Genomic DNA, 25938 nt, shown 5'->3' with positions numbered 1-25938 from the left:
TTCCCCCATTGCAAATTAGTCCTAAATGGAGGCACAGCAAATATTGAAACAATGGAAAACAATGGATCCAGAGAAAGAAAAGCAATGGGCAATATTTGAGGACTCATCCCTTGGGATATGGACTCCTATCTCCCCATATAATAATGAGCTTCAACCTTTTAACAACTACCTACCTAAGTTAAAGTTTTAACCTGTACAACTAGCCCCTGACTGTCTAAACTGCATGTTCAGAGTCTCCAATGAAACTGTAAAACCCATACTCCTTCGGTAACCTGGGGGCCATCTCCATGCCCAGAAAATGGGTCCTCCAGTGTCTGATTGATGGACTTCGCAGCAGGATAAAGGAAAGCTTGTTGATCTGAGGTTTGCTTCCTGTCTCCTGCCTCCTGTCATTTGTGGGCCATGAGCTTATACTAACCAGATATTATTTCTGCATCAGTGAAAAAATGCTTTATGGACAAATTTTAGAAACTACAAGTTAGCATATACTATGATACCCCTTTCTAGTACTACCCACTGAGTTAGCATTTGAAGAAGTTTCATTTTGTCTTTTGTTACTAACATATTAAGATTATAAATTGTAGTGGACTTCTCTTACGATATCTCTGCAAAAAAGTGCCATTTTAAAAAAAGAATGTTTTGTTTCTATTGTAAAGATACACCATTGATATAAGCAAAAATATACCTCCTATTCCAAGAAATTTACAACTAGTTTCTTTTTAAACCATTAAAGGAATTAAGTTTATTAATAGAGGGCTTTGTTCCATTCACATCAGTTTTTCTACCAATCTTTGTTTTTTCTTTCTTCTGTCTCTCTGGCCAGGTTTCTGTCTATTATTTAGTAAAAAGAGTTGGTACCTTTAATTAAGGTAGAATTCCTCAGCAACTAAGAATTTTCTTGTAGTAAAACTCTGGAGAATATACCAAAGGACCAGCAGCAGATATTTTGTTATACTAACTGTTTCATTTGTTCCATCCTTTAAAAGTAGTTAACTTTAAGCTTTCCATGATATATAACTAAAACTTTCACCATTTGATAAACACAGTCTTAGAAATTTTCTTCTTGGAGGTAGTTGCTGTGAAATATTTTCTGAGACTATTACTAAGCATCTATGGACCTAGTAAGTTTCCACTCAAGCAAAATAATTTGAAACATTTAAGTTGACATGAAGGAAGCTTTTGTTTAGCAAATTTATTTAGCTAATATAAAAGTAATAAATATATTAATTATAAATCCTCTTTATGGAAAATAACTAGTATCTCTATTTTTGGAAAAAGCTAAAAAATCCCAGTAGTCTCACTCTTGATTCTTTCTCTCTTTAAGCAGTCTCACTCTTTAAGTCCCTCCAGCAGCCTTTTACTTCCTATCTAGATCTGCCTTCCTCAGGGAACATTCTGGAATTTCTTACCATGAGATGCAATCTACATTAAATAAATCATTAAGTCCCAGAAACTGTAGCTAATGGAAGTCGTTTTTGTATATTTCCATTTCAGTGGAATGGAATAGTTCAGTCATTAGGTATATGAAATAGTGAGAAAGTCACAGAGGTGCTATACAGCTTGTTGTATTTTATGGATTGCTATACCAAATACAACAGCATGCACCATATAATATATGGCCATGCCAAAATGAAAACTGAACTTATTTCAGAAGAATCATGCTTATTAATGTTTAGGGGAAAGGTCAATGCATTATATTCAGAGCTAAGAATCCTGAAACAGCCATTGCATCTGAATGAAATGGAGGAAAAAATCCTAATGTCTTTGGTTGACATTTGTGGTAGGTGGAAAATGAACAAATACACTCACAATGATTGATATAACATAATAAAAATGTCAATAAATTCACATCATTCTGTTGTTTTATCTCAATCATGAGTGGACTAATGTGTGCCTACTTTCATTTCTCAGACCTGAAAAGCATAATACTGTACTTCTATATCCACTCTGAAGTTAAGGTTGAGTTGTACAAGATATGAATGGGGTAATATGGGGAATGTGAAAATGAATTAGTAGTGATCCTACTTTTAAGTTGATTCCAGTCTATAATAAAAAAAGACATGTACCTAAATAACTGTAATATAGATAAAGTTTTAGAGGAGAAACACACCTAATATCTGATTACTGTTCAGAGGTGGGAGAAAGTGCAGAAGTACAGAGGAGCACAATTATGAGAAAAGCTTCCACTTTTACGTACAAATGTGACTGACATAGGAGATTATTAAAATTGAGAACTAGGTTTGAAGTCTTTGAAAAAATTAGGTTCCTTATTTATTCTTGCTTCTTTCCCTTCTTTGCAGCATTCCTCCCTTTTCTTTCTCTTCTCCCCTTTCTCAACATTTTCCTTCATCTTGATGTACTTAGTGTTTACGGTGTGCTTAGTCATGCGCTAGGCACCATTATAAATACAGTCTCTACTTACCTAAATAGGGTCTCCTCAGTCCCCATTCTAATGTTACACATGGCCTGCCACTCAATAGTAAACAAACGTAAAGTACATATTGTGGTGTATATATTAGAGATTAGGGGAGAGTGTAGATTGAGGGAATAGGGAGATGAAATAGAAAATCAACATTAAGAAGAAAAATGGAAGTAGGTGATAGATCAAGTTTAGGGATTTATATCGAGTTTAGGGATTCATTATCAGGGCCACCATAAACTATATGGATCTGTTTCAGAGATATTTTGGCTAGTCTGAGTACATGAGAGAAGCTTTGGTATTCAAATGACAAACTGAAGCACCAAGTGGATGGAGAAGGCCCATCTCCTCATTCCACTCAGTACAAAGCCCAGCAAAACTATGGGATCCTGAAGACTCCAGGTAAATTCAGAAATGACAGATAGTTGTTTTTTTTTTTTTTTCCTACTGAGGGGCAGCGTGATTGTACGAAGCTTTTATAAGGACTGTGGTGGACAGTGTGTAGGTGAGACAGAGGTCTGACAGGGGACAAAAACAATGCACATGTTATTGTAGTTAACAAACTGATGGGACTGACCAAGAATAATCCAAGGGACATATGAAAAAGTTGCTCAAGACCTGATGTGGGGATGAAGGTTAAAAAAATAGCACACTTTTGGGTCATGCATATACATGGTGATTATGATCCTACAAGGTAAATGCAAGGTGAATATCTAATCCAGATCAGAGATTATGAGACGATGATTCGTGTAGAATGGTTCTTCCCTCATAGAAATAGTTTGGGTGACAGGTAGGGAAGAAGTGTTTCCTAAGCAGAGGGCCAAGCATGATAAAATATTTGGGGTAAGAAACAGTGTAGTGTGCTTGTGAGTTATTAATGTTATTAACAGTTATCAACTGTTAATAGAATATAAAATAAAAGGTAGAGAAGGTGGGAGATTAATCTAAAGATATGTTGTGAGCAAGGGCCAATCATCCCAAATTTTATTTTCAGGAGCTTGAATTTTGTCTTTGGGATGAAGGAAAGCCATTTTGAAAGATTTTAAGCATAGAATTTTAAAATGAGGGAGAAAAAAAAATCACTTTCTATTCCAAAAAACTTTTTGATTCAACAAATACTGTGAAAATAATCCATATGAAAAATTTAAAGAAGCAGCTTGACCCATACTTTATATTTTATTCAAAATGGATCACAGACCTATATGTTAAAATGTTAAATCATAAAATCTCTAGAAAATAGTAGAGGAGAATATCTTGGGTTAGGTAAAGTTTTTATTTCCAATGCACAGTCCATTAAAAAAATCATGGTTTAAATTTTGTCAAAATTTTAAAAACCCTCTTTAAAAGACATTGTTCAGAGAATGAAGAGATAAACTACAAACTGAACAAACATCTACAAGTCATTTTACTAAGGACTGTATTCAGAAAATATAAAATAAAAACTTTAAAAACAATATTAAGAAAAGAAACAATGTGATTTTTTAAAAAAAGAAGACACACTCCCCCAAGAAAGCAAATAAACATATGAAGAGATATTCAGGATCACGAGTCATTAGGAAAATTCAAATTAAAATGAAAATGAGATATAACTGTATATGCATTAGAATGGCTAAATGCTTAAAATGACAAACCCAAGCATTGTAAACAATGCACTGACACTGAAATTCTCATAATTACTAGTGGAAAGCAAAATGTAACATCCCATTTGGAAAATAGTTTGGCATTTTCTTATAAGGTTAAATATTACATTTGCCATCTGACCCACTCATTCCACTTCTAGGCATTTACCCAAGATCTAAGTAAATACGTGTCTACATAAAAACCTATACATGAATGTTCTTAGCAGTTTTATTAATATTCACCAAATTGAAAAGATCCCAGATGTCCTTCAAGCATTGAATGCAAAAACAAATGATGGTGAGCATATACAAAGGAATAATACTTAGCAAAAACAAAAACCAGTGCATTCTTCTCAAGTACATTCTTCTGAGCATGCAAACCCAGATCCCAAAGGCTACATATTGTATAATTCTACTTATTTGAGATTCTGAAATGTAGTTTTTCCCTATAGAAGAAATACAAAAAGAAAGAGAAAAATCAACATTAGAACACAACAGAAAGAATTGTACAAATAAGATCTTAAAACAGATGATAAGTAGTAAGCAAAAGTAGTAAGCAAAAGTGTGAGAACAGGATATTGTCCATAGTTTAAATTCTCTCTCCTTCAAATACATGTTATTAACAAAAAGGAAAAATAACCTTATAATGGAATGATCTAGGAGACACACTCTTAAACTAGAAATCTATTACCACCCTTGAGAAAAGGTGTGAGGACACCAGCTACTTCCTTATCTAAAGCCCTGAGAAGGGTACATCTTTCTGATGTTCCTGCCAAACAATGCATAAACACAATCTAATCATGAGTAAACAACAGACATACTCAAATTGAAGGACATTTGACAAAAAATCAGATTAGTATTCTTGAAAGTGTCAAGGTCATGAAAGACAAAGAGTAAAAAACTGTCACAGATTGGAAGATGCTGAGATATGATAACCAAATGCAATATGGGATTCTGGATTGGATCATGGCACAGGAAGGAAAAGGACATAAATGGAAAAGCTGATAAAATTTTAAGAAATTCTATAGTTTAGTAAATACTAGTGCATTTTCTTAGTTCTGATAATAGCTTTATGGTTACATAAAGTCCTTAAATCAGGGAAACAATAAAAATTATATAGGAAATATGTTGTTTCAACATTTTATGTAAATCTCAAATTATATCAAAATGAAAACTTAAGAAAAGTCACAATAACAATCCAATAACAACAAAAGCAGCAACAGCAGCAGCAGCTGCAGCATAAATGAGTGTTAAAGTGTTCATGTTAATCAAAGTGGGGTTGGGGATATAACTTACTTGGAGAGCACATGCTTACCATGGAGCCATAGAAGACCCTGAGTTCAGTCCCCAGGACCAAAAAATTATGGGATTCAATGAGGGCCTTGTTATATTTCCATTTATTAATTTCATGGATAATTTTACTAGAAATAATATAGAGAGGGTCTTAAAATAATTTTCGGTGATTAAGATGTTGCTGGTTTTTATCCAGTCCTACAGAAGACTTGTTAGGAACCTGGCGAAGGTTCCCCAGTAATGACTGATTGTGTAATCCTGCATGCTGGCAGGTGGGTTTTTATTCTCCTGAATTCATAGCTGCAAATTCATGCCTTCAATATGGGTTTATCAAATTTATCTACAGTCCTTCCCAAATTCAAATTTATCACACTCTTTACTTAGAACAAATCTTATCTTATGGATGGTGTGAAAGGATTTTTTTCTTTTTGAAAATGAATAAGATTTCACCCTCTACATAGCTTCATTCAATTTTATTTGGAGGTATTAAAAGAAAATACATGTGCATAAAATTGTATTTACATTTCTTTTTCTCTCTTAGTTGTTACAGTGTACAGTGTTACCTTCACACTAAACAACTTGTTACTAGATCTCTTAAACTGTTACTACTTATTACCATCTACCCAATAATTAGTAGGATCATTTAAGGACAGGAGAACCACAGGAGGTGAGAGCAGGTTAGAAGCAGATCGAGGGAGGTGATTAGAGTGAACAGCCTTGAGAAATCTCAAATGCTTCAACACTGAAGGTATAAGAACAAATTTTCTCCTGAATACAGAAAAGGTTTATTCTCATAATTTTATAAAGATGGAAATATAGTCTGACAGAAAGAAAACATGCTGGTGATCCCAATTAGCCCCAGTGCTGCTTGAACAAAGTGTGATGCCAGGGCCACCAGGCTATGTCATCTTTTTATTATCTGTTACAGTCATATTTGGTTCATTTTCTGTTTATCAACATGTATACATTATAATTCTAAAGAGCAAATACTTTGCAGTTAATGTTCTATGAATCCCCTGAGACTCCAGAAATTACACAAGATTAATTCATCACTATTTTTAGCAACCTCAAGGAGTAAATACTTAAGGATAATAGAAAAGAGAAAGTACAGAAAAGCACCATTTTTTTTTTTTTTTTTTTTTTTTTTTTTTTGCTGCCTCTCCTCTGATGGGTTTCACCTCTTCCCACTTTTGCTCCAGCCCTAGTTCCCTCACTGATAAGAGGGCAGCAAGTTTTGTCAAGATCTCCAGGTCCCCGAGTCCTTGGGGATACTACAATGATTCAGATTCCAGGTGTTGCCCAAAAGCTTATGTGTGAGACAATGCAAAATTTTCAGAGGTGAAATTAGATTATAAAAGGTGTAACCTCATCGGTGGATTAATCCACCGATATGAATTGACTGAGACTAAATTCTAGGCAGGTAGGGTGTGATGGGAGGAAACAGGTCACTGGGGGCATGCCATTGGGGTATATATTGTGTCACTAATAAACAGAGTTCTCTCTCTGCTTCCTCTTGCCATGTCCTGAGTTGCTTTCCTCTGCCACACCCTTCTGCCATAATGTTCTGCCTCAACTTGGGCTCAGAGCAATGGAGTTGGCCATCTACGAACTGAAAGCTCTGAAATTGTTAACCCAAATAAACTTTTCCTACTCTATGATGTTCTTGTCAGTTCTTTTGGTCAATGCAACAAGAAAGCTAACTAAAACCGATGTTCATGATCTTTCTAATCTTTCCTGGTCAGTTCCTGATCAGTTTTCTTTCATATACATCTCAGGAATGATTTCAAACTTTTAGTAACAACTCAGCCCTCTATGTACCCCCTCAGGTGGTGATCTTGCTTCTTACATGAAATAGAGAAGAAAGAAAGAAAGAAAGAAAGAAAGAGAGAGAGAGAGAGAGAGAGAGAGGAAGGAAGGAAGGAAGGAAGGAAGGAAGGAAGGAAGGAAGGAAGGAAGGAAGGAAGGAAGGAAGGATGGAAGGAAGGGATTGAGGGATGGAGGGAAAGAGCGGAGAGAAAGAAAGGAAGGAAAGAAAAGGAAAAAAAAAGGAAAGGAAAAAAGAAAAAAGAAAGAAAGAAAGGGAAAGAGAGGAGAGAAAGAAAGGAAGGAAAGGAAAGGAAAAGAAAGGAAAGGAAAAAAGAAAAGAAAAGAAAAAAGAAAGAAAGAAAGAAAGAAAGAAAGAAAGAAAGAAAGAAAGAAAGAAAGAAAGAAAGAAAAAAAGAAAGAAAAAGAAAGAAAGGCAGCTGGTAACTCCAGAGGCAGCTAGGAAGCTGAGCCTTACAGAGACCACAGTCTTCATATCACACTTATCTGACTCTGTACCTGGTTAAGGTCATCTTGGTACTTTTTATCTCATCTGCTCAGCGATTTAGAAAAGGGAAGGAAACAAGAGAGAAGAGAAAACGAATTTGGTGGTATCTTTGTCATTATTGCATAAATGCAATCTGGGATTCAAGATGAATGAAATCAGAGAAGGCAGAACCAAGAAATCAGACTCAGGGTTTCCTATTCACTGCTTAATACCTAATGCTTAGAGAAGTGCTAGGCATATGGCAGCCCAGGACTTAATAAGTATCACTTGAATGAATAAATAATGTTCAACGTCTGGAATTTAAATGACATCTGATTTGCATTTTAAAGCTACCAGTTTCATTGCAGTATTCATGGGTCTTGCTCTGTGTTCTACTGCAATGTGTCCTCTGCTCTCACAATGAGCTTGAGGGACTGTTTCCTCCTGATTACTCACCCAAAGGATGCTTTTCAATTCTTATTATACTTGGCTTTCCAGTTCACTTTATTCTATTGACCTTTCTCTCATCCTTGGAAAACTTCCTCTTTCAGGTTGCTCCTCCATCTTTCATTTCATGAGCTTCTCTTCAGTATGCCTCTTAGTACTGGCTCTCCTCCGCCTACTGGGTAATTGAATCCTTTCCCTGTCTTCAACCACTGACCATCCCCTATCTGTTGAGTATTCTTTCACTTGAACCTGCAGCCTAGACTCCCAGCCATGCTGGAGGGGCCTCCTGAAAGTCTAACTAAATATCTCAGGTACCTCAAACTCAACAGGTCCAAGTTAGAAAACATAATTTTCTCTCTAAATCTGTTCTCTCTCCAGAATTTTCAATCTACTTTCTTACTTATGGAAACCATAAACTTGGGGAGTCATTTAAAACTATCCCTTCTCTCTCATTCCCCCTATATAATCAAGCAGTCACTAAAGTCTCTTAATCTTAGAAATAGATCTTGAATCGACTCCTTTCTTTTTATATTGATTTATTTAATCTACTTTCTCACTACCTTCAACTGGATTATTGTACCAACCTCCTTACAATTTTCTCTGTTGTTAATTTTTTATTCCATTATGTAACTGACACGGTCACTTTTCTCCAGTCTTTATAATGTTCCCCTAACATGCCAAATTCTTTCTTAGCACAAAGGCTTAAAACTAGTTGTTCCCAGGCTGGGGATGTAGCTCAGTTGGTAGAGTGCCTGCCTTGCAAGCACAAGGCTCTGGGTTCAATCCCCAGCACCGCAAAAAAAAAAAAAAAAACCAAACAAACAAAAAACTAGTTGTTTCCTCTGTCTGGAATATTCTTCCACTTATAAGTCTAGGTTCCTTCACTGCATTCAGTTTTTGCTTTTTACCTAAAATCATATTTATATATATAGAATTCTTTTTATCTTCTGAAGTGAATATCTTTTTCATTACTGTATTAACAGTGACTCAAAGAATCAGAACTCAATAAATATTTGATGAATTAATGAAGGAATAGTTTCATGCCAAATGGCATATGCCACACTGCATTGGGAAACACTGGCTTATATATTTATTGCTCTCAGTAGACTCACTAACAGACAAGCTTCTCAAGAGCACAGATCCCTTCCTTTTCTATCTCTAGTTTTTAATCAGCAACCGAGCCTAAGGCCAAGTGGTTCTAAGCAAATTTTTCTTGGAAAAGCAAAACGAAAATAAAAAAATCTTTTAACCTATCTTAGCTAGCAGGGTATCTGAATCAAAGGAAAAACAGACAAACATCTAATGTCTGTTACTAGAAACAGATTTACAGAACGTTTTACCTCTTGAGATTTATATTATACATCTGCTACAATTTGGGTATTGATTAATCCTCTAATGCATGGCTTGGTCCCTGGCATGGTATTATTAGGAGGTAGTGGAACCTAGTGGCAGGTCCTTAGGCTATTAGGGTATGCCTTCCGAGGGGACTGCAGGTCCCTGAACCCCTTCTCTTTGGCTTCCTGGCTGTGAGGTGAGTAGTTCTGCTCTGCCACATGCTTTCACCAGGATGTGCTGCCTCATCATAGATCCAAAACAGAACATAGGAAATGATCAATCATGAACTGGAAAATCCAAAACTGTGAGCCAAAATAAACCTTTTCTTTTCTGAGTTAACAACCTCAGGTGTTTTGTTACAGTGATGGTTTTTATGTTAGTCAGCTTTTCATTGTTTTGACCAAAGTACTTACCATAAACAACTTAGGAGGAAAGGTTTATTTTGGTTCATGGTTTCAGAAGTTTCATGACTGGCTCCATTGCTTTGAGACTGAAGTGAGGAAGAACATCATAGCAGAAGGATGTGGCGAAGGAGAGCTGCTCAGCTCAGGGCAGTGAGGAAAGAGAGAGCACAGGCTTGAAGAAGCGGCCAGGGACACAAGATATAGTCCCCCAGTGACCCACCTCCTTAAACCATGCCCCACCTGCCTACAATTTCTACCTTCTTCCGTGGTCCATTCCAATTATTAATCCATCAAATGGAGTAATCCATTGATAAGATTACAGCCCTAAGGATTCAATCACTTCCCCAAAACCCCACCTCTGGACATTGTTGCATTGTGGACCAAGACTTCAGTATATGAGGATTTAGGAGATATTCCAGGTCTAAATCATTACAGATGGAGAGCTAATACAGTTCCCAAACTCCAATTTTCCTTACGGGAAATTTTTACCCTTAAACTTTCTACCTTACAAATTATAACTTAAAAATTTTATTACAGGCATTTTTGTTTCTTCCTGAACTTTTTTATCTTCTTGAATTCATCAATTTGAATCTGAAGTTGTAATAAAGTTAAAGTTGGTGTGATAAGTTATCAGTGGCATACATTTTCCTCACCCACATTTCATGACTCTCTTCTTTTGTCAAAGGAAAGGATTCACAAATTAGAGCTAGATGTGACCTTTATCAGATTCTAGTCTAATCTGCACTTTTCAGTCTTTTATACAGAGGAATAAATTGAGGCCTAAAGAGGTCATACAACTCATCTGAATATAACCAGGCAGAAAAGCAGATATATCAGTGGCAAGAGCAACAGTGGAAATCTTGGGAAATGTCTATTATTTCATAAGCAGACTACAATTCTGGAACACGAGAAGCAGTTCTTATGCATTTACTACAATGTATGCACTAGCTTTAATTTACTTTCCTAGCTATGCTTCATGTGGGCCCCCAAACTGTCTGGAAGTAAGTCACGGTATTCTTGAGTATTTAAAGATGATTTGAGCAGGAGGTTCAGAATTTTTTGTTGTAGCTTTAATACTATGAAGGGCATATGATAAAATGAAGTTACATTTGAGAATTTGTATGCTCTTCTGATTGGCTTTTACTGGAGGTATGATTTAGTTGAGATACAGTTGGTATACCTAAATATAGTTGCTACTACTCATTATTTCTCTTTGTGGTTCTTCCACCATCATGAATTCAAACAGCAGACCCAGTCTTCTGAAGTGTATTTATTGTCCTGTATTTCTTCATTATTGTGCTGCAATTCTTATCTTTTTCTAGAATGGTGGCTGTATATTTTTAGGTTATATAGTTAATGACACTGGTGTATACATTATCTGTTACAAATTGCTACTATCTATGCTACTAATGGCTAAAAGTCTTGTCATCTAACTGATGACTTCTATCTGCTTCTTGGAGAAAAAGTATGTGCTAAGCACATGATTATAGGTCGATTAATCTGTTTTTATATCAGGTGTATCTTACCATTAATGAAATTGTGATGTGTATCATATAAATAGGTTCAACTCCTATCAGAAACACTCTTTGAATAAAACAGCTTTTAATCATTTAACCTTTACATTTAAAATAAAAGCAGTTATATGCACAAATATGAAAGGAAAGTGTTCCCAGAAACTTTATAATATATCTCTTAGAAAAAAAAAAAAGAACTACTCAAGATTAAAAGTATACATATTAATAATTTATAAAATGATTTTTATAAATGAGTCTTTTTTGCATTAGTTTTAATTGAGAGTCTATGCATTAGTTTCTCAGGCCCCAGGGTACTCTACAGATATGCCCTTGTAAACCTACCCTGCATCTTCATCTTCATCGGTATTATCTTTTATGCAATGGGTGATCTTCAGGGAGCATTAATTGCTAGTTATCTCTTAGCTACTTAAAGGCAATCTTGGAACAATTACCATGTATTTATGGGAATGAGGCATTCGTTCATGTATTTATTGCCTTTCTCCTAGCAATCCCATAGCCCTGGAGGCAAGGTGATGACAGTATAAACATGCCCACTTATCTTTGTGGGAACTATTTCTCTCTTCTCACCACCCACTCTGGCAGCGCCTCACTACTCACACATGGGGCTCACTCTTACAAGTTAAAATTATAATGGTGATTATTGCTCAAGAGCATACTAAATCTATCCTTTCTCAGTTTATTATATAAATGGGATTTTATTTCCTTTTTCTTTTAAAGAAATGTGACAATGATTTTGACTTGTGGATCACATAAATTTGACTAAGTACAGGTCACCGGTCTCATTTTTGGATGAGATTGTTAAAGATGTAATCACTGTGCTCGTTGTTTGGATGTTTATGTGAAATAAACTATTTCAAACTGGGAGACAGATGTCACAGATTATCATATTAAATCTATTCAGTTGATTTAGGATATATAATCCCACATTTCATAGGTCTATACATCTTTTTCCTTATCATAGGCCCTAATTTACATATATATGAGAATATGTAAATAAAAACATGGGAATACATGAAAAAGGCATATAATTTGACTCATCAAAAATAAAGATCTAAAACTTTTCAATCTTTTAATTTATTGTTGGACACTTATTTCCAGATATTTCATGTTTAATCACATATGAAAAGACTTCAAGATTATATTTAAATTGTTATTTTAAATGCACTCCAAAGATTCATAACTCAACTTCAAAATTATCTTTTTCTTGCAAAATTATTTTTTCCTTTCCATGTAAAACAGAAGGAATAACTTGACATGGTTAAGCTAAATTAATGACAAGGATGTCAGAAAATATGAATGAAATAATTAATATGTATTTCTTTGTCTTAGTTTCTCTGACTTAGATTTGATTCTAAATTTATTGGTATTATGCATAGCAGTTTCTCTCCTAATTTTCCTTTTAGGATTAATTTAAGGCACATTTTTTTCCTAGTTTGAAAATCAGTGTTATTTAATTCAGATTGTTATCTATTTAATTATTACTATTATTATTATTGCAGTACTGGGGATTGAACCCAGGACCTCATGCATGCTAGGCAAGTGTTCTACTACTGAGCAACACCCCAAGTTCTTTTTTAATTTTTGTTTTCAGACAGGGTCTTGCTAATTGCTTCTAACTTGTGGTCCTCCTCATCAGCCTCCCAAGTAGCTGGGATTACAGGCATGCACTACTGAGCATGACTTTACTTTATATAGAGTATTTAAAGTGTAAAACTTTGGCCCACTGTGCCATAGTAAAAGAGAAAAGAATAAAAAAACCATTGTATTTAGACAGACTTCTGTTGATACCTCTATTGCTACTTTGGGTTAGCGGTCCTTACGTGGATTAATTAAGTTTGTTTGAGTCTTAGTTTCTCACCTCTAAAGTGTGGATACTGATACAAGAGTTGCTGTGAAGGTAAAATGATAAAATGTTTTTATAAAATGCCAGACACACATACTACAAATAATGGCTCCTGTTTGATGATGCTTACCATGAGCCACACATGCTGCTAAGTGCATTATACATTTATGGTTAATTCTTATAGCATTACTTTGCTATAAGTACTGCAGTACTGCAAAAGAAGAGGATATATGAAGTGCTCTAGTCAGTATGGTAATAGGTTATTTCCATCCCATTTTATAGAGGTGGAAGTAAAGGAAAGAATTGTGAAATAATTTACCTGAAACAACAATAGTAATCTTAAATTACGAAAGTGGGATTCTAACTAGGGTCTATGTGTTTGGTTATCCATAGCTATGTAACAAGCCATTCAAAATGTGGTGGCTTAAAAAAAAAAAAAGTTTTTTGGTTATGGTATTATGGGTTGACTGGACTGAGCTGGGTGATTTCTTTGCTCCATAAGGAGGCCAGAGCAGCAACCACCTTGGTGTCAGTGGTGATAGGGATTTGCAGTGTGGTTGAAATATCTGAGATGCTTAACTTACAAGGCTGGCATTCAGTGCTTTTGCAGGGAGCTCCCCTGTGGCTGTGGACTGGAGCATCTCAGTACTCCTCTTCTTTGCAGTGCTGCATGTTGACTTATTATGTGTCAAGCCTTCACTCAGCCTGGAGGCGGGGTTCCAGGAAGGAGTGTTATAAGTAGACAAGCCCAATGTGCAAATAAGTAAAGTGCCTCTACTTGCTTCACGCTTCCTAATGTCTCATTGGCCAAATTAGTCACATGGAAAAGCTCGGCATGTGGGAGAGAGCTACACAAGAGCATGAATATTAAAAGATCTCATGAAGCCCACTAATTAATAGTCCACTACAACTTCTGCTATCAAAACCTCTCTTTTTTGCCTTCCAAGCTTCAGGGCTGTAAGTAACCTGCTGCCCTTGGACAGCATGTTGATTGAGGTCTTATGAGAAGTTTTAGTAATGGGGCCAGTTACATGATTTTAATAAGTTTTTGTATGTGTCTCCTTCCAAATCTGAAATAAAATTTCAACTTTATTTAAATAGTTTTAAAATTTTCCATTCTGTAAAAGAAAAGGACCCCTTTCAACGACAAAAATTATTTAAGAATTTTTTAATGCCATTCAGTGTTGGATTTTATATGTGTAATTCATTAGTGAATAAAATAAGGAGAAATATTATTATAGTTTGTGATCTATCATTATTCAAATAAAAGTGAATATATAGCAATCTATTTGAGTATATGACTACTTTTGAATTTTTTAGAAATTGCCTTTCAAAGGAATGGCCTTGGTTCTATTATTTCTGTAAAAGCAGGATTTTTACTTCAGAACCTATAATCCTCTTCTTCACTTTATATCAATTATAGTAATTTATTTTTATTGTTATGTATGTGGATGGACTCCATTCTGAACTTTCTGTTGAAATGTTTTGTTCTAGATAAAGCATTCTCTATTGTATGAAATTTATTTCTAAATAGTATTATTTTACCGTGGCAACCCCAAATATTGAAATTTTCTTCCATTAATTTTGACAGAAAAAAAATATTTAATGCTTTACTCTTGATTCATTATTTCAGGGTAAATTAGCAATGGCTTAAAAGTAATACCATTTCAAAGCTATTTGGTGACCAATGCAAACTCTGATAATGTCACAACTGAGTGTCAAGACTCTGAGGGGTAATATCAGATGATATCCAAACTGTTATTCTCTTAATGTCTTGGTATTGTTATTAAACTTAAAAATGTTCAGACCGATATAGAAGAGAAGTAATGAAGAAAATTAGAAACTTACTTTTTGTGACAACACCTTCTAAACGAATGATATTTGGGTGGTCAAACTGACCCATGATACTGGCTTCTCTTAGAAAATCTCTCCTTTGCCGATCCATATGGCCACCTTTCAAAGTTTTAATAGCAACGGGGATCTCTCTTTTCCCTGGTGTCTTCAAACGCCCACTACAGACTTCTCCAAATTCACCTTAAAATATGAACAAAAGGAGTTATTTTTCTAAACAGAATGCTTACATTTCAGAAAAAGCAAATCGAGCAAATTTTCACACAATGCCATACATATTTTTAAAAGGCAGAGATATTCAAGTGTACTATTTTCACATGAATTTTCATTCTTAAAAAATTAAGTTTGTATGGATAATATGCTTGATCAACAGCATTTACAATGAATATTGGAATACATTTTTAAATGCTGTACCACAGGAACTACCACTGAGGGATATCCCTGATCTTTTGAGAAATTATGACTAGCAGAATGGGTGATGCTAATGTAATTCTTAAAGAAAAGCAATCACAATATAACATTTCCTGGTTTGGTTCTCAGTTCTGATATATGAGCCAAATACCTGCTCTATTCAGGGAATCCATCATGCACGTGTGGTTGATTTCATTTCCCAGGCCATAGGCCTGGACTTTACTGACCATTAGAAATCAATACTAGGGTTAATTAATGTATGAAAATTTTGAAAAAAGAAACACATTGAACTCAACTACAATAAGCGATTACATAGGCTCAATTATAAGCCATATGCATGGAAATACAAGTACAGCAAGATGAGTTATGCTTCAATACTCACTCCATTGGGTAGATTAAATAATAACCAAGTATTTATTTATCAAGCATTCACTATACATTGGATATATATATCCAGTGCTAGGTTGCTGTAAATGAGTTTCAAAGAAGTATAAAACTTGGTCTCTGTTCTCCTGAGCTCACAGTCTAGTTGCAGAATTTAAATGAACATAAATAATACACTTAGAACTCTCAAATCAATCTGAGTAAATATTGTATTCATTAAGAACGGCAGGGCCTGGAGGACTTCCTGAAGAAGGTGAGACTTTTGTTGGACCATGAATGATGACTAAGATTTGGAAACTCAAGAGAAGTAAGGACATTCAAGATTGGTGCGCAGAGGGAGTGAAAAAAGGAAAGATGATTAAAAGTCAGAAACAGTAAAGAGAATAATGTGGACTCAGGGCATCAAGGAGATTTGAGGTGTTACTGTGGGAAAGGTCAGAGTCTTTCTCAGTGCAACACAATCCATTCAACAAAGCCTAAAATTCTAGACTTAATTTTTCTAGGGCTAATCACCTGCATTTACTCAGGAGCATGATGCTCGATTCCTGATTTATTTACTTATAGAATGAGGACATTATAGAATTACAGAAAGTTTTATTGGTAAAATAAAAATGAGAATATATGTCAAAGTACTTAAAAACTGTAAAGTGCTATTTACAAAATAATTTATTTAAATCATTGGAAGGGTGAAAGGAATAAAAAATTTAAATATCTTTAGTCGGTCTATTAGTTACCAGTTCGAGTCATTGTTGGATGCAGTGTAAGTTTGACTGTAGAAGATTGAATTAAAATTTTGCACTCATAGGTTTTAATTATCCATATTCTGTTTGAGTCAATTATCAGTCAACTAACGGCTGACTACACATGAAAATTAACTATGTTTTGATATAGACACTAAATTATTTTTTAAAAACTATAAAGTAAACAAGACAAAACAGTTTCTCCTTAAAATGTGTGAACATGTTCATTAGCAATGGAAAACTGTATAACAAGAGAGTTTGTTCTCTTATTTGTTTAAAAATACGTATACCAAAACCACTGGACTATTTTCTCTATCAAACTCAGTCATATGACATTAGGGTATTATAAATCTTGCATAAATTTGGCATCAGAGTCTAGAATAGTATTTTTTTTTAACTAAGTGATGCTCTCAACCTGTTGGAAGATGGAAGTTCATATTTCACAGAAAATGAAGCTATAATTTTTCAGTTCTGTTAGCGATATGTTTTTGTTTTTTTTAATTTGTTCTAATTAGTTATGTTTTTGATTTTAAAAGATGTTTTCTTGTACATAAAAATCTGACAACTGTCAAAAAATTTCAACATTTTTCTATTTCAATACTCTGGACCCTGAGAGAAAAGGTGTGTGTATATGTTAATGTCAGCTGTATTTAAGCATAGTAAGGTACTTGAATTTCATCCTCAGAACACTGTTCTTTTCCAATAAATATGTGGAACAATATAACCTTTTCTTTTTTGCTTCTCTTTTTATTTTACTTTGCCTTTAAAAACCTATTCAGTAATAAAAATTCAGTAATATTTTACAACACATCACCTGGCATGAGACCATAATCACTGTGATTTTCCTATTCACATTTCATAGAAATTCAAATGAATTTTTGAACATAATGAAATAAATGAGAACTCTGTTGGTATTTTATCAAGACAGACAGTGGTAATTTTCTTCAGTTTTCTGTTGTCTAAAATCCATGTATCTTATTAACACCAGGCAGGTGTTTTCTTCATGTCAAGCTTTGCATGATCAAGCTGTTATCACACTTATTTCATTGGCACTAAATATGGTTGCCTCAATTAAAGATCTGAGACTCCTAGTGAATTCTTTAGGCAAAGTCCAAACGACTCAGTAATAGCATGTATTAGAATTCTTATCCACATTATGCTGGGATATATAAAATGTATAAGAAGGAGGAGAAAAAAAATTTAAAATTAAATGTATAACTTTGGATATTGTCCCAAACTGATTCATTATGTGACTGCTCTTATAGCAAGAATAGAGGCCCTGTATATAACTTAACCCTATGTAAGAGAAGTTATTAGTCAATAAGATCTGAGAACATTTACAAATACTGGTTAGTCCATAATTAACTCCCTGACTATAAGGATATAGTATTAATTATTATTATTATTTTTGATTTCCCAATACATAGTTGCAATCATTATTACAAGACTAGGACTTATTCAAGCATTTTAACATGTGCTAAGTCAAAGAATTTAATATATAAATCTCTACAACAAAGCTTTGATGTTGATACAGGTATTATTCTATTTTTAGATGAGGAAACAGAGGCACATGAGCCAAGTAATTTGTCCACAGTGATACAGCTGGGAAGTGGTAGAGTTCTTTGTACCAGCCTGCCTGGCTTCAGAGTCCATCCTTGTAACCACTATTCTGTGCTGTGAGAACATTGCTACTGTTTCTTGTGTTAGCATGTTAATTTCCCCCATTGGTAAGAAGATGTCTTTGAACCATATTTTACTGGTTAAACACATCAACTGGATATGGCCATGTTGATGGAATGACAGAACCATATACTATGAATCCTTCACTATTCAAAGGAAATGGAGACCTACCTCAAATAGGCTGTATGTTAGATGGTTTGGAAAAATCACTACACTCAATCCACTTTCAAGAGAGCAAAGAAAATTATATCTAAGATAATTGATCTTCTGCCACAGACAGAGCATTTACTAGCTAACAACCCCATCTATCTCTCTGGATAGTAGTAAAACCTTTTTGAACAAGTAATTTTGTTGTGCAATATATGGGGTCATATTAAAATATCAATTAGAATTAGATTTAAAAAAAAAACCTTATATAACTGAACTAGAATTGTGAGGGGAGTATGGGGTAGTGAATGACAACCCTCTTAGAGTCTTGTCATATCCTGGTCACTTGGAGGTTTTTCAAAAATTTACTCTCCATGTTCTGAGATTCCGGATCCCCCTCATCTCCAATCTCTTGAGAATCAAAGAAGCAAAGAGCCATGTTCTTAAGACTTTTCTTGCTCTTTTATTCATTTTAAATCAAATCTCTCAGGCATGATGAAATATTTCTTTCCTCATACTTGCTGTTGGCCCTACAGCAAGTATCTTCTCTCAGAAGTCATTTCTTTTCCTTCTCTGTTACACCTCCCTAGCTCTTCCCTGTGTAGAAGGTTCCACATTAGCAGAAAATGCCTGAGCTTTGATGGTTCTTATTCCCATAAAATTTTCCCTGACCACAACTTTTCATTGAACCTGGTCTTTTACCAACTGGTCCTTCTAACTGAAAAAGAAAAAAAAAAAAAAAAAAAAAAAGCCTCCAGAGGTCAGTCTGGCCCTGAGAGTAAGGATATTTTATTCTATCAAATATAATAACAACTTCAGATAGGGCTACTTTGCGACCACTATAATATGATATCAGAACCACTTCATAATTTTGTCTGAGCTCAGACAGAGGAAAGTTCACTGTTCCACCCAAAATACCAAATATTCATGTCTTTTAGCTAAAATTAGTGTTACTCAAAAAAGAAAAAAAAAATATATAGCTTTATTCTAATTCTAATCTCCCCCTCTCAGTAGCTATGATTAATCAAATTCTTTAAACATAGACCCATATTATGCACTGCTTCAATAGCTGGGACTCAAATATCCTACTGCAAGTTCTCTTGCTCACTCTACTCCTGCAGGTAAGGTCACCTGGTCTATCTTCATATTAAATAGACCAGCTTCCTCCTCACCCGTAAGTAGTGGGTTTCAGTTCCATGCCAGCCTGCAGAATGATTCAACCAAGCCAATCTCATACTCCTGAGTGATTAAGGGGTAACCCTCCCTCTTGATACTACAAAGCCTGGATGTCACAACCCTAGTTATTCACTCTAACTTCCATGCGGTCCTGCATGGTGTGCTGTGTCTTCCTCCCCTGGACTGTGAGTATGCATGATTAATAAGTATTGTGTCATCTCATCTGTCCAGTGTAAAGTACTGTGTGTTTGATCATCTCCAGAAACAAGGACTGAAATCCCTCCCTCACCAACAGGTTGCATGGGAGGCAATTATTAAAAAATATTAGAGGGTGATGAGAGAAAGATAGGTCTTGAAATGACCTTCTAAATAGATTCTAACTCTTATTTAACCATACAACATGAATTCTCTCTGTGGCATAAAACCCCACTAGAGTCTAGATCTAGGAAAATCATTTGGAGAGTACAGATCCAAACCTAGGTGTCAGATCCATTGGTTGTAACTTCAGACCCAGAAAAGATCATTCCCCAAATGGTGTGGATACAGAACCATTTGACCCTGAGCTTGCAAACAAAACCAGTAGCCAAAAAGTCTGGGAGGAATCCTGCACAAAGTGCCTTGCAGACAGGTCTGCCTGCATGCTGATAATGGTCTTGGCAGTGAACCTGAATGTTATCCTGTGATGTTGCTATATGGCCCTTCAACTCAGGTCCCAGCTTAATATTGCTAGCACAGGTCCCAGAGGAAGACTCATCCATTTCTGCTAATAAGGCAGGCTTGATGATCAGTTTTCCACAACAAAGGAGTCCTTCTAGGCAGCAGCCCCTCTTCGCTACAGTCCTGGAGTTATCCTACCTGTTTAGGGAATTGTTCAAAGACGCACCTATCTTCCCCACTGTAATTCCATGCCAGGCTTGCCAACATTGTTCCTACAGCACATTCCAAAATAGCCCGGAATCTGAATTTTAGTTCCTCCCAGCTGTGATCTGGGAGCAGCACTACAAAGCTGGGGCACCATCAGAAGATGTGCTTGTTTGAGTCTCCTTGGCAGACTTGCCAATCTTTGTTCCACAGTGTATTCACAAGTGGCCTTGAATTTTGGTTCTGGCAGACTGCAGGTCAGCCCACCTGGGAATCCAGGGGAAGACATATCCAGTAGAGCTCCTAAAGGCTGATGCTCTGACTCTGGTCCTATTGTGGGTCTTGAAATGACCTTAGAAATTGTCTTGAACTCGTCTCCTATGTAGTCTGAGAGCAAGCCTGCTCAACTGGAAAATCAGTAGGACACAGGAAATTAGTGACAGACATGGCTGTTTCCCTCAAAAGAGGCTTGAAGATTTCAATCTAAGGTGTAGATCTGGAAATAACCTTGTGTTTCCATTCAAACCCATTGCAGTCATATACCACCAGTACAGTATGGCCAGGAGTGTGACCCACACTTATCCACTGGGAGCCCTATTAGAGATCTGGAAGAAGCCACATCCACCAGTACATGTAGTAAAAGACTTGCCATCTGCAAGCCCTTAAGCAATCCTTCATGTGTATCACCAGACTCACCAGACCAAGGTCCTGGAGACAGTCCTATCCACAGAGAGTATTCAGGACTCACACCCACAAGAATCCCTAGAAATAGTCCCACCAACTGCAATCTCCACTGAAGACCCAGCACCAGCTATGAGACCCAGATACAACCCCATTCAATAGGTGCCAGAGGCAACACCATCAGCCAAGATGTCTTATAGGAGAAGCAGCTGAGTTGTCAACTCCAGACTGTAGAGACTGCAAGAGGAATTCACTCCTTCAAAGGCACACACACTACCGCAAAGTTATGTAAATAACGAAGAATGAGGCAAAAACAATACTCTAAAAGAAACTAATGAAGTGTCAATAAGCAGCTCCAATGAAAGGGAGATATGAGTTTCCAGAAAAAATTCAAAATAGTCCTTTTAAGGAAGCAATGAAATGTGGGGGAAAAAAAAAAAAGATGAATAACTAAATGAAATTAGGAAACCAATGCATAAACAAAATGAGTTTAATTAAAATACACACCAAAACTAAGAAACATTGATGAAATCATAGTAGATGATGCAAATAAATGGAAATGTACTCTTTTTTCATGTACTGGAAGAATTAATGTTGCTAAAATGGTCATATGAGTCAAAGCAACCTACAGATTCAAATGTAACCCCCATCAAAATTCCCATTTCATTTTCTTAAATAATAGAGAAAATAATTATAAAATTTGTATAGAACCACAAAAGACACTGAATAGCCAAATCAATCTTGGGCAAAGAGAAAAAAACTGGAAGTACACCACCCGACTTCAAAATGTAATACAAAGCTATGGGAATCAGAAGAGCATGGTACTAGCATATAAACAGAGAACAATGCAAAAGAATAGGAAACCCAGAAATAAATTCATGTGTTCCATCACAAGGAAAACAATAAAGAAAACAACCCATGGAATAGGAGAAAACATATGCAAGCTGTACACCTATTGTCCAAAATACATAAGGGCTGTTGTCCAAAATACATAAGGATCTCAAAATACAGGATAGCAAGAACACAATTAAAAACTGGAAGAAGGACCTAAGTAGACATTTTCAAAAGACATACAAATGGCCAATAGGTATATGAAAAAATGCTTGTTATTACTAATCATCAGAGAAATGCAAATTAAAAGCACAGTGAAGTATCACCTTATACCTGTTAAAATGGTTATTATGAAAAAGATGAAAGGAGGCAAGTGTTGGGGAGGATATGGGTTAAAGAGAACTCTCAAGCACTGCTGTTGATGGGAAACAGTCATATGGTAGACACTATGAAGATTTTACAGAAAATTAAAAACTACTACATGATCCAGCAATCCCACTTCTGGATAAATATGGAAGGAAAATGAAATCAGTGTGCTGAAGTGAGAAATGCACTCACATGTTCATGGTGGTGTTAGTCACAAATGGCTAAGATATGAAGACAGCCTAGGTGTTCATCACTGAATATGTGGATAAGGAAAATAAGGAAAGGCTTTCACACTTAGAAGTGATGAAATGCATCAGCTACTAGTGTCAACTAGTAGACCATGATGAGTCAAATATATATTAAAATACAAGAGCAAACATGATAAAAACAACACTAAATGATACACACACTCACACAAATACTATACACACATACACACAAACACTACAAACTGACAAGTTTGTTATTTTCCCAAATGAGCATTGTCAGAAAAACTATGTGTATGCCTAGTATCCAACTATGCTAGTTTATGGAACATATGCTAATAGAAAAATATGTGTATATTTGGCTTAAACAGAAATTGTGTTATAGTCTATTGACAGTACATAAATTACAAGATGACCCATTTGATATTTTTTCTTCTGAGTAGTTTTTAAGAGGATTTTAAAGAATCTCATATTTAACATGATACATTTTGAAATTATTTATAAAAGACAACTTTTATAGAAAAATACATAAAGTAAAAACTAAAAAAAGGGAATGGAAATGTGACTATATATATAAATATATACAAATATATTCATACAATGTAATATTATTCAGCCTTTGTAAAGAAGGAAATTCTATCATTTGCAACGACATGGATGACTTGGAGGGCATTATGCTAAGTGAAATAATACATGCACAGAAGGACATGCACCATGTGATTGCACTTGTATGCAGAATATGAAAATGTCAAACTAACAGAAGTAGAGAATAGAGTGGTAGTTACCAGAGGCTGAGGGAGGTGGAATGGAAAAAAGGGAAAATACTGATAGAAGTGTACAAAGTTTCAGTCAGAATGGGATGAATAAACTTTCCTGATTTATTGCACTGCATGGCGACTATAATAAATAATGTTTTTTATATTCCAAAATTGCTAAAATAGATTTTAATACTTCGACTTCAAAAAAGTGACAAGTATGCGAGATGATGGATTTTTAAAAATTAGGTTTTTTAAATTATTCTACAACTGCACAGAGATATCACATTATATATCATAAGTATGCACAATTATCATTTCTCAATGAAAAAGGATATGCGTTCATAGAATTGCCATTGCTTTTAGACAGCATCTAATCAAAAGCAAATTCATACTACCTTAGACCCTCTCCCAAATCACCCAAGGAAAGTCTAAATGTTATAATCAATTCTAACACTCTCTTGCTGATACACATTATAGTTCTCCACAATGTGAGTTTTGATTTGCTTAAATGAGTAATAAATTGTTTAGCTATAGTGTGTTCCTGGTACACTTTTCCTTAAGAATATTAGCACATTTACTGCTTAGGATTTTGACTATTTGAATTATCTTTGTAAGCCATTTCTGATTTGTTTACTCATTTATTAGTGATCTCAACATTTCCCCATGATCCTATCCTGTCAACTATAATCTTAGTTATGATGGCCTAGGTCTTGATTATCTCTGCTATCTCTTGTACCTACCATACTAAGTACATAATAAACATTTCTATAATATTTGCCATATTGATGAAATAGATGAGGGGAAAAATAACAAATGTAGTTGAAAATTAGATTATCTTGGAGTAGATGTAGAGATAAGACAGTTTTCCAATACAATAACATTTTTAAAATTTGCACAGGATTTTTTTGCTTTCCTTCCTTTCATTTTACAGAGTTTGAAGACGGCCCAATACCTTTTGTCTTCGGTTTCATTTTTTTTTTTTTGAAAAAAACAACTTCACACAATCTACTCTCCTTTCTGTGTGCAAAAGCAATAGGAAAAAGTATTTTTAAGTGTCATAAAAAGAAAATTAAAAAAGAGGCATAGAGGTAAAAAACGTATAACAGGAGATTTTAAATTCCACTCTAGAGGGATATATTAGTCTCCTGAGGTCTTAAGATAAATTCCCTTATTATTAATGTTCTCAGGAGAGTCACCTACCCAACTGTACTCACTTACTGGCTGTCATTCAAAGATGGATACCGGAATTCTTCGGACTAATTCGGTCTAATTTGTTCTTGATACATAGCATACCTTCTACATATGAAAAAAGAATGACATTTTAAAGAAAATTTGTAATTGAACACCAGGTGAGCTGATATTACAATGCTTCTGACTCCACAGAAAAGTTTAACATGATGGCGATTTCTCCTGCTTAACAAGCCTTTTGTCAATTAGAAGTGGACTAACACGTGGGGCAGGACAGGATGTTAGATGTTAGAGCTTCTATTTCTGGTTTTACCACTAATTTGTTTTATAGCATTACAGGAAGTCATTTTATTTTTTCCCCGCTTTTGTATCATTGTGGGTGGGTTAATACCTACTACCTATCTACTACTTGAGAGGTACAGATTAATGTCTAAGATTTGTAAAGCTACTGGAATCTTAAAAACATTTTATGTAACATGTGTCTCAAAATCATATCGATCCATCAGGAATATATTAAATATGTCATTCTGAGTATGCTTCATTGTTAGGTCCATGAAATCTAGTTTAGGAAGCAGGATTTCTTTAAGACCTGAATGAGGTCTTTTAACTTCCTCAGCAAATGATGTGTAAATAATACATTATCAATTTTTCCCCCACACCACATTCTAAACCTTAGAGTCACTTTTTCTTTTAGAGCAGGTTTTCTTTTCTGCTAAAACATGCTCCCAAATATAGTACTGTCTTTGAGGAAATTAAAATTCTCCTCTGAAATCATAAAGTCTAATATATTACTTTCTTATTAAACACTTTTACTCATAATATTTCAACTTTTCAAATTCACTGAGAATTCTACCCCAACACCACATTTTTTTTATGTAATGTATCAGCCTCAACCAGATGACCTCGCATACATACCAACCTGTTTTCTTGCCTGAGGGTATATTGAACAGCACCTCTTTAGACTAAGAAATATTTGCATTTCAAAACTAGTCCTACTTGATTTTCTATCAAAATTGATTTTTCCATTGTGCTATCAGAAGAATCATGTTTTAAATCAAATCTAATGAAACCATCTTTGTGGTCCAGGAAAATTAATCAATGTCTTCAAGTCTCAGTTTCCTTTGTCTATAAAACTTAACTATGTGTTTTGCAGAGTTATAGGCAGTAAAGGTACATAAAATGCCTAGCACTGTCTCTAGTAGCTTCTATTATCATTACCACAACTTCCACCTGCCCTTTAGCTACACACACCCTGCAATTGAAATTTAGGACTAATTCAACCATCTGCTGAGCACTCTTGAAGAATTTGATAGTTGTGTTGTCTAAAATGCATGGCTGTTCCCAGATATACTCTCTTTTCAGTATGCATACTACCTCAGGTTAATGTCTTTCTCCACCACCAGTAGTACTGCCTTAAGGCTGTTAAGTTTCAAATCTACATTTATAGCTCTGATTTCTCTCTTGAACTCTATA

At 35.1% G+C, this 25938-nt stretch overlaps 1 protein-coding gene across 3 annotated transcripts in view; it reads right to left on the bottom strand.

Moving 5' to 3' along the window:
- The window catches only part of EPHA6 (EPH receptor A6), an 889912-nt gene that overhangs the window by 188398 nt on the left and 675576 nt on the right, over nt 1-25938 (bottom strand). For all 3 annotated transcript variants that reach the window (XM_079100537.1, XM_079100534.1, XM_079100535.1), the window contains one exon: nt 15034-15219. In XM_079100537.1, coding sequence (XP_078956663.1) covers nt 15034-15219 — 186 coding nt within the window. The remainder of the gene's footprint in view (nt 1-15033; nt 15220-25938) is intronic.

The sequence above is a fragment of the Sciurus vulgaris genome, assembly GCF_902686455.1.
Source record: "Sciurus vulgaris genome assembly, chromosome: 10".
NCBI classification, from domain to species: Eukaryota; Metazoa; Chordata; class Mammalia; order Rodentia; family Sciuridae; genus Sciurus; species Sciurus vulgaris.
This window is presented reverse-complemented; position numbering and strand designations above follow the sequence as displayed.